Source organism: Lolium rigidum, chromosome 7 (assembly GCF_022539505.1).
Source record: "Lolium rigidum isolate FL_2022 chromosome 7, APGP_CSIRO_Lrig_0.1, whole genome shotgun sequence".
NCBI classification, from domain to species: Eukaryota; Viridiplantae; Streptophyta; class Magnoliopsida; order Poales; family Poaceae; genus Lolium; species Lolium rigidum.
In genome coordinates this window covers 72,391,448-72,400,947 of record NC_061514.1, presented here as the reverse complement: position 1 = coordinate 72,400,947, position 9,500 = coordinate 72,391,448, and the positions used below count along the sequence as shown (strand labels likewise).

The window sequence follows — 9,500 nt, the reverse complement described above, 5'->3', positions numbered from 1 at the left end:
TACCCTCAACCGGACATGTTGCTTGCATAGTTCCAATGATGGAGTATTAGGGGTATGGCCTTCGACACCGCCTTGGTCATCGACTAAACCCTATCATGGTTTTGGTTTGGTGGAAGGAGCATCGGCCTTTTGGATCGCCTAGTAGCAACAGGTGGCGGCTTGACAACCGCTGAGACTTGCGGCCTATCCAATCTACCACACACACATTTATATGGGCATTGTTGTTCGCCGGTAACATCGCCTTCTCATATTACCGCTAGTGGCTGTAGGGTACCAACGACCTTGTGAAAGAAACAAAACTGGGGAGCTATTGGGAGCACGAGAGGCGGATGCCAGCGACAACCAAGAAGCCCTATCAGGCTAGCAACAAGGGGAGGAAGGAGGCGTGAGAACTCACCAGAGAGAAGGCGCTTTCTTCGCCGGAGATGGTGGCCGTAGATGGCGTCCCTAGGTCGGCGTCCAGATTACATGTTGGGTCGGGTTTGATTGTGGGGAGGGGGATTCTCTGGATGAGTTAGGAAGAAACCCGTAGATACCATAGAGGTAAATGCGTTGTTCGGGGTTTCAGGGAGCGTGGGGTGGGCCAAGAATTTCCCCTCCAACCCGAAAGATACCCGAGAATTAAACGAGTTCTAAATGGGTATTTTACTTTGCTACCATTGACACTTCATGTAAGTTGCTTGTAATGTGATGTCTTTGACTTATTGTATGCACCAAGAAGGTTTAAGTTAACATTGACACGATGAACAACGTAGACTAGGCTCACAATGAAGCTATCGATCGGAAACACTGTGTAATGTACGAGTGTACGACATGGCGTGAAGACTGCTTAAATGGACTCGGCTGGCCCAAAGCTCCTGACAATCTAAACTTCCTAGCTGGCCCGTCGCAGTTGTGCAACTTGCAAAGCTTGGGTCGTCGGGAGGTGCTATATCCCACCTTGGTCGGCCCTTTGCACACACCGCTCACCCCAAGCGGGAGTGCTGGGACGACCCAGTGTTTTTTCTCTCCTTTTGTTTTTTTTTCTTCTGCTGTTTCATTTATGTTTTGTTGGAATATGAACAAATTTTGAATCTAAACTTTCTGAAATTTGAATAAATTTAGAATCTGAACATTTTTTGAATTTCAATAATTTTCGCATTTGAAATATTATGAACAAATTTCAAGTTTGAATGAATTTCGTCCAAATTTGAACAAATTTGAAATATGGACTTTCTCAAAGTTTGAACAATTCTTTAATATCAGCAATTTTGAATTTTAATATTTTGAACAATTTTCGAATTTCAACAAAATTTTATTTTGAACAATTTTTGAATCTGAACATTTTTAGATTTTGTAATTTTTTGTATCTAATCATTTTTCAATTTTCGAATTTTCGAATTTAAATATTTGTATGAATCCTAACAATTTTTGAATCTGAAAGAGAAAAAGAAATAGAAAAACAACATAAAAACAAAAAAAAGATAACAGAAAACTAAAAGAGTAAATTTCCCGAAATGCGAATTGGGCCTGGCCCATATAAGGGCGTGCGGCGCCGGGTATACACCGACCTGGTCAGTGTATAGGATTTGCTTGGGTCGTGTGTGGGCCATTCCTATACACCGATCAGGCGCGTACCGCGCGCGGTACAGGTCGGCCCAGTTAGGTTGTTGGTCGTTTTCTTTTTTTCTTAAATTATTTTTTTCTATTCTGTTTTTTCTATTTCTTTTTTTTCTTGTAGGATTTTAAAAAATTAAAATTAAAACAAATGATAAAACAAAAAAATTCAAATTTGAAAAATTCAATTAATTTTTTTCCAAATTTTAATTGTTAAATTCTGAAAATTGTTCAAATTCAGAATTTGTTCAAATCTAAAAATGGTTCAAATTTAAAATTTGGTCGATTTAAAAAATGTTCAGCTTTAAAATTGTTCAAATTTTGATTTTTTGAATTATTTAATTCTAAAAATCCATTCAAATTTGAAAACTCTTCAGCTCTAAAAATTATTCAAGTTTTAATTTTTTTAAATTGTAAAACTTTTCAAATTTTGAAATAAATATAATTTTTTCCAAATATGTTCAAAATATAAAATTGATCATTTTTAAAACTGTTCAAAATTTGAAATTATTCAAATTTTAAAACTAGTCAAATTTTAAAATATTCATATTTTGAAAAAATCTCGAAATATATTTTTAAAATAGAAATGCTAGATTTTAAAAAAAATAAAATACTATTAGTTTTTTGAGCAGGAAAAAAATATTAGTAACAGAAAAGAAACAGAAAAAGGAAAAAAAGTATCTTACCTTGGCCTAATGGGCCGCAGCCAAGCCTACCCGACTTGGTTGCTGTGGTGTGCCGTGTGCGGCACCCCGCAGGAGCCGACCAGGTCTTGTCTGTGCCAGCGCGATACGCTGAACTGAACTGACTGTCGGCAACAACGGGTAATTAACAGACAGTCAGACAGGGCACTCGTCGGCCAATCCGCGTCGTCATTGATTGCTCCAGCCCACCGACCAGCCCGATCCGCGATCACCACGTCCAAACCCCTTTTCAACCACCCAATTAGTCCACTCACGCCGCACTAATCCCCGTGCCAGCCCGCCGGCCTTCTTCATCACCCAGATCCCAGCAGCCAGTCGGATCCATTCCATCTTCTCGCCATGGAGGGGCTCATCAAGGGTTTGGCCAAAGCCGCGATCGACGCGCTGGACGGCGGCGGCGACGACGAGGCGCCGAGGAGACAGCGCCCCGCGGAGGACGCGGAGGAGCAGGAGGGCCGCGAGGATCGGGACCGCTCCACGTGGGCCGAGGTGCGCCCGCGACGGCTGTTCGCGCAATTGCGGATTATGCCAGACCATGGCGTGGTGGAACTGATGGTTCCTCTGGGAATCCTGGACGGTTTTGGTTCTCGCAGGTGGTCTCCGACAAGAAGGGCGGCGAGCCGGAGGAGGAGCGCCGGGGTTCTCGGCCCTCCGGGCGGGTGAGTGGCGGCCTTTTTGGATGCACGGTTTTTGGTCAAGCCTCTCCGACAGAAGGCACTTCAGAGTTCGTATAATTCGCAGTTGTTGATTTAATTTTCTAACTGCATTCAGGATGATGGCTGGGGGAGAACGGACGGCCGGAAGCAGCAGCAGCAGCCATCCGCCCATGGTGGAGGTCAAAGCCAGGTTTGCTGTCCACATACGAATTATGGGTGTGTTGGGCGCTTAGGTTGGAGTATGCTGATGTAGCTGCCTTGGGCTTTATTTCTCTAGTACGAGGGAGATAACAGGAGGGATGGTGGTAGCCGGCCGCAGCAGCAGCAGGCGCCAGCGAACAGGAGGCAGCAACAGGTTTACTTCTGCTCTGCTGTGTTTGATCTCATCTACTACATGAATTTGGGCAGTTGGCCTAATGTTTAGTCATAGATGCAGTAGTATCTGTGCGTTATGCCGAAAAACAAATGTTTTTCTCTGATATAGTACAATGTATTTTTAGGATCTACCACGGTATGAAATTGGAAATGTGTTATAGTTCTTCTGATTGTAATTTAGTGCTTTCGGTATTAGTTCGAAGCTGTGATGGATTTCCGACTATGTTCTCTGAATTTTGGGATTTTAGGAGGGAGAAGAAACAAATGATGAAGGTTGGGAAACAGTAGGCGAGAAAAAGAAGCATGGAAGGCCGCAACAGGTTTGCTTTTAGTCACCTAAAAATCAGTCGAGTTTGTTGCAAATATCCTATACATTTCTATCTGATTACGGTAGTGTTTAGGTAGGTTAATTTTTTTTTCAATCGGTCTCATCCAACAGTTATAAACATCAATCACAAGTTTACTACTCTTCTTAGCCTCAAATAAATAGATTATGTATGGCATAACATATGATTTTCTGAAAGGCATTTCCATTATCTTTTCCTGTCAATGTTGCTAACTCTTAAGAAATTAGTGTTTGAAAGCTATGGAGATCATATTTGAGCCTACCAGCCATCAAAATAAAAGCTAACGATAACCCAACACCAGGAATATTTTTCAATTTTTCCGAGCATTTATAGTTGAATTTGCGTTTACCACTGTTATCTCCACCCCAATATGTATGAACTAATCGTAATCGGTAGAGTCCCTTTGGTAAGAGGTCATGATGGTACTATACTAGTATATTGTGAAGCTTCTTATCCTGTCTGAATTCTGAGCTCCTACATAACTACTTGATACAGTCTGAAGCATGGAATGCATACAAAAGGCCACCATCCGAACAAGAGTACTCTGAAGATGTTGGTCAGACCCACAATGGTCTAAATCTAGAGCCTACCAGGGAGGAGCTCAACAGCTTGTCCGAAGCATGTAGCCGGCTCTGGGAGCTTGATATGAACCGTCTTGTTCCTGGTAAGGACTACACCATTGACTGTGGAGAGGGAAAGAAGGTCTATCAGAAGGATGATATGGCATATGGAAACTTGTTCAGCTGGCTAGGCGATGATGTGTTTACCAAGCCCACGTACTCCCGCTTCTGTGCGCTTCTTGATAATTACAACCCGCACCAAGGGTACAAAGAAGTTGTTACTCAGCAGGAAAAGCATGAAGAAGTAGCATTTATTGAAGAGATTGCCAGGACAGCGCCGATCAAGTACTTGCATCAGTATTTAGTGATGAAGGGAGTCGCATCTCAAGACTACGATGACTTCAAGACAATGTTGACATCCCTTTGGTTTAACTTGTATGGAAGATGTGGCAACTCTAGCTGCTCTTCTGCATTCGAGCATGTGTTTGTTGGTGAAATAAAGGGAGAGAGACAAGGAGAGACTGAGGTCTCAGGCTTCCATAACTGGATTCAGGTAAGCCCTGTCTAATGCATCAGGAGACTCGTATCCTTATACGAAAATACATCCGACTAAAGCTCCATGTCTAATTTGCAGTTTTATTTGGAAGAAGCCAAGGGAAATGTGGACTACAAAGGTTACATATTCCCAAGACGCCGTGGGGAATCGGTGAGTGCATAGTCTAGTTCATAAGACATACTTGTGTATGATGTAAGTAATTGAGCTAACATGTTCCATTCTCGTTTTGACAGCCTGATTCGGAGACACAGTTACTCACCGTTCAGTTTGAGTGGCATGGTATTCTGAAGTCAGTATCAAGCAGCTTGATTGGTGTTAGCCCTGAGTTTGAACTGGCACTCTACACGCTGTGCTTCTATATGGGAGGGGAGGATAACCGCGTCAATATTGGCCCGTACACAGTGAACGTCAAGTGCTACCGTATGGGTAACAACAAAATTGGATCAGCCTTTCCCATTGCGGAGAATTGATTTGTGTGTGTGATGACCTGCTTACGCAGGCTTGTAGTTCTTTGGTTTTCAATTTCCTGTTGAATTTTGTAAAATTAATACCGTTGTTATATGAAAGGAACCATACTGTTCATTCCATTGTTATAATGCCACTACATAATACTGTATTACAGTATACACTGAATAGGACGCTGATTGAGATGTTGATTACCTTTCTCTGTTTTTGAATTTTCCTTGAAATCTCAACATCCAGTTGATCAGTTGAGGGTCTACTTAGAAGCAAGTACAAGGCGTCATGGGACAGAATGGGATGGATGCTGCCATTTATCATTTTAGGACAGCTACGAGTGATACTAGAGAGCCAGCTAGAGAACACACGCATCATGACAATGGGAGCCGAAATGAATATGCACCCATCATCGGTCGCCTTTGATGCAAAAGTTGGCCTTTTTGTGTTGACCTCGTGCTCTGTTGCAACGCATGGGTATTACTTATTAGCTAGTTATTATACTTAAGAAAAACCGCGAAGTTTATACCTTCTTCCTCCCAAAAATATAAGGCGCCGTTAAATTTTGCAGATTAGCAACTTACAACTTTTATTATGATATGGAGAATGGATTTTTGTAGCCTCAGGCTACATGTGGGACATTTTTTGAATCTATGGAAATTTTATTTTAAACATGTTGATTTTTTTAAAAAAAATACCGTGATATAGAAAGCATTGTAATCTACAAGTGTTAAATTTTCAGAATGAAATATGTTGTGTTTTGGGCTCAGCAAATATAACAAATCTTGATTTTATCATTGGTGAACAATACACTAAAATCTAGATTTTGTCATTTTGTGAAATTTTATCATTTTTACCGAGGGAAAAATATAATGTATTTCAATCTGAAAATTTACACACTAATAGATTACAACATTCTCTATGTCTATGTATTTTTTTAGAAAAAATCTGAAACTTTGAAAATAAAAAATTTACAAGTTTTAAAAATGGAAAACAAAACCAGGCTACATGTAGCACGGGCTACATTTGAGATTTTCGTTATGATATGCTATTATAATATATTCATAAAATTTGTATAAATATATACAGACGCAGAAGCTCACAAATACATATGTACATACACTTACCCCTATAAATACACACAGTTTACTCTACCGTGTGAGCACCTCCAAGACAATGCGTCTAAAAACTGATCCTGCGTATCTTGAGATTGTTAAAATAACCAAGAACGCCAAAGTGCCCTCCTACGTCCTAACCATCCCACAACAAATTGGTTCTCGCCATTTATATATTATGATTTCACATAATTTGATACATATTAGTGCTTAAAGTTGTGAATCAAAATACCGTGAAAAAATGCCTTATCCTAAATTTGTTTTGCAGCAAATTTCAAGAAAAGCAATAATCTATTCTGGGCTCCTGGCCCAACAAATTATCAACTCGCTTACAGCCCAAAGACCCTAATTCCGCTTGCAGTTCTAGCTTCTATAAGTACCCGAAGCGGCGCCCTAGGGTTTGCGCCCCACGCTCTCCTCGCGCCGCCGCCTTCGTCGTCGCCGTCAGTGCAGCAGCAATCTCCGGTGCCAACCAACGACGAAAGGTTCGGGTCCCCTCCCTGTTCTCATACTCCACATCATGGAGTGACCCTTGCACCTTAGAGACGACGAGCGGCGATGCTGCAGGCGATTTAGTTGTTGTGTGTTGATGCTGTCCCGTAGCTTCATTGGGAGTTTAGGTTCCGATCTGTTTTTGTTATTGGCACGCTAATGATCCGGGGAGATGGTTCTTTTTTTACTTGTTATGCCGGGCTGTTGAGCTTAATCCCTCTAGGTTTTTGTGGAGCTGAATTCTAACTGCCTAGATCTCAAGTAAGCCTCGGATTAGTAGTTGCAAATGTGTGGTCTCCTTCGGGGCATTTCGGTGACGAGTTCTTGATGGTTGAATATTATTTCTCAAAGATGAATTGGTAGCATTGTAAAATCATGATTACGGTGGTTAATCTTCATGTGTTTGGCTCTAAACGTGTTTCCTTTTTTGAGGGTATCATTTCACGGAGGGCTAAGGTGTACCTTGATGCGGGTCTGCTACCAGCAATATGATTGTCAATTACTATTTGCTCATTGGCTTATCATCTCTTGAATAACTGGTCACCATTTTAATTGCACCAAGCAGATTTAGGCCATGTACAATGGGAGATGCTTAGAAAAAGGCCATGTACAATGGCAGATGCTTAGAAAAATAAACCAAACTTCTTCTAAGCACTGGTTCTTATTTATACATGAGAGGTGCCTAGTTAGGCATCTATCTAGTACAAATAAGCACCGGTGCTTAGACAAAAACTTGTTTATTTTTCTAAGTGCCCCTCTTAGCACTTCCCATTGTACATAACCTTGCGTACTTTCTTCTTTCAGTGTTTTAGACATTTGTGCATTTGCATGGGGTTGAATTATGTGCTATGGAATGTAAGTTAGCTGATTTGAACTGCAGTTATTCTTTTGCTTAATCCAGAGCCTTGTGTTTGTGCAGTATGGATACCCAGGTCAAGCTTGCTGTTGTGGTCAAGGTGATGGGCCGCACTGGATCCAGGGGTCAGGTGACCCAGGTCAGAGTGAAGTTCCTTGATGACCAGAACCGTCTCATCATGAGGAATGTTAAGGGCCCTGTCCGCGAGGGTGACATCCTCACCCTGCTTGAGTCGGAGCGTGAAGCCAGGAGACTGCGGTGATGATCTGTGGTTCCTGTCTTCAGAAGTAAAATGTTCTCTTGTTACCTTGTTTAGGGTACTACTTTCTAATCAAGTTCTTATCACTGGTTATCCCTTGGCTAGCTATCTGGTACGAGATGGTAGCATTTGAGATGTAATGAGTACTTACCTGGTGGTATATTGCCTAAATTATAGCGTACTTGTTGTGAGACTAAGTTGTGCTCTGTCATTGCAGTAAAAATGTACTGATTGGTGAATGCTATACTAAATCTTCTTGAGTGCATATTATGTTCTAATGGACTCATGCTGTTCTTTTTTGTTTGGTGTCTGAATTCGTTACACGAATGTAATATTGGTGGCTGATCAGATTTTTTCTTTTGGATTGCTCTTGGAGCAAAGTATTTGTTGTTTCAATAGTACTAAGATCATGGTGCTGACGGGCGATCTGATGGAAGCCTTGATATGTCATTCTTCATCCTGCCATGCTTTGTTAGTAAAAAAGTAACTGAAAGTTAATTCCCTTAGTTGAGTATAGAATGGTGACTTTAAATAATCATATATAAACTGCCCAGGGAAATCGTCCATTGCAATACTGAACTCGGAAGTAGGAAGTATAGTTGTAGCTGTCTCTGAAAATTCTATGTTGCAGTCTAGTCGTTTGAGCACATCTTCCATTTCTGTAATATTTAAATCCTATTGTGTGCACACAATTTTTTGTTTCTCTAATATTTTAACTGTATTGTGTGCACACAAATGTATATTATTATGCTGAACAAAATGAACTATAAAAGGTAAACAAAGAAGGCAGCTGTAGGCGTACCAAAATCATGAGGCAGTAGGTGTCATGACCGGATGTCCTGGATCCCGCAGTCCTAGGGCTTCCCACTGCCGCCCCTAAGAGCATGACTAGTAGAGCCCTCAAATCCTCAAAAATAATTGCTTTTTTACAGTTTGTGAGAGGAAAAACGCGTAGACTAGAATCCCTAAAGCCTTGAACCCTCAAAAAAATTTAAAGGCCCAACCCTCAAATCCCTTTTCAACCTGTAGAAGTAGGGGTTGGAGAGGCCCAACCCCTACAACCTCTATTCCCCCACACGCGCGCGCGGGAGGGAAGTTTCAGCCCCGCGCCCCCGCCTCCAAACCCTGGCCTCCGGCAGACGCCACCTCACCCCGCCGCTACCGGCCACCCCACACTCCGCCGCGACCGCCGTTAGCTCCGCCTCGCCCGCCCGAGCCTCCTCACCAAAGGAATCGGCCACAGGCGCCCCCAATCGCCATTGCTGACCCCATCTTCCCCAAGTCCGGCCGCCGATGCCGTCGAGCGCCGCGGCGCCTCCCGACCTCCCCTGCCGTCGCCGTCGCCACCATCGACTCCAGGGTGAGCTCCTCGTCCCGCCGAGCCCCTCCGCACTCCCCCTCTCGCCCTAGAACTCCGCCGCCACACGCGCCCGCACTGGCCGCCCCGCTGCTCGTCGCCGGTCGAGCTCCGACGGCCATGAAGGAGCGGCGCCGCCACGATCAGGTTCGCCGCGGCCTCCTCTCTCGG

At 42.9% G+C, this 9,500-nt stretch overlaps 2 protein-coding genes across 2 annotated transcripts; both read left to right on the top strand.

Moving 5' to 3' along the window:
• Positions 1–2,624: 2,624 nt before the first annotated feature.
• On the top strand, positions 2,625–5,453 carry LOC124675345 (uridylate-specific endoribonuclease B-like). Its single transcript, XM_047211417.1, has 8 exons — positions 2,625–2,789; positions 2,894–2,959; positions 3,072–3,146; positions 3,234–3,311; positions 3,580–3,651; positions 4,174–4,791; positions 4,873–4,944; positions 5,028–5,453. The coding sequence occupies exons 1-8, from the start codon at positions 2,640–2,642 to the stop codon at positions 5,262–5,264; spliced, it is 1,368 nt and encodes a 455-aa protein (XP_047067373.1). The 5' UTR covers positions 2,625–2,639; the 3' UTR covers positions 5,265–5,453.
• A 1,312-nt stretch (positions 5,454–6,765) lies between these two features.
• LOC124675333 (40S ribosomal protein S28) lies at positions 6,766–8,237 on the top strand. Its single transcript, XM_047211402.1, has 2 exons — positions 6,766–6,850; positions 7,777–8,237. Exon 2 carries the CDS (start codon positions 7,778–7,780, stop codon positions 7,973–7,975), a length of 198 nt encoding a protein of 65 aa, XP_047067358.1. The 5' UTR covers positions 6,766–6,850; position 7,777; the 3' UTR covers positions 7,976–8,237.
• Positions 8,238–9,500: the final 1,263 nt, after the last annotated feature.

Coding starts and splice junctions, on each gene's coding strand:
- LOC124675345 (XM_047211417.1), top strand. CDS start 2,640: ATGGAGGGGCTCATCAAGGGTTTGGCCAAAGCCGCGATCGACGCGCTG. Junction 3,652..4,173: donor AGCATGGAAGGCCGCAACAG/GTTTGCTTTTAG, acceptor TACTTGATACAG/TCTGAAGCATGGAATGCATA. Junction 4,945..5,027: donor CAAGACGCCGTGGGGAATCG/GTGAGTGCATAG, acceptor TCGTTTTGACAG/CCTGATTCGGAGACACAGTT.
- LOC124675333 (XM_047211402.1), top strand. CDS start 7,778: ATGGATACCCAGGTCAAGCTTGCTGTTGTGGTCAAGGTGATGGGCCGC.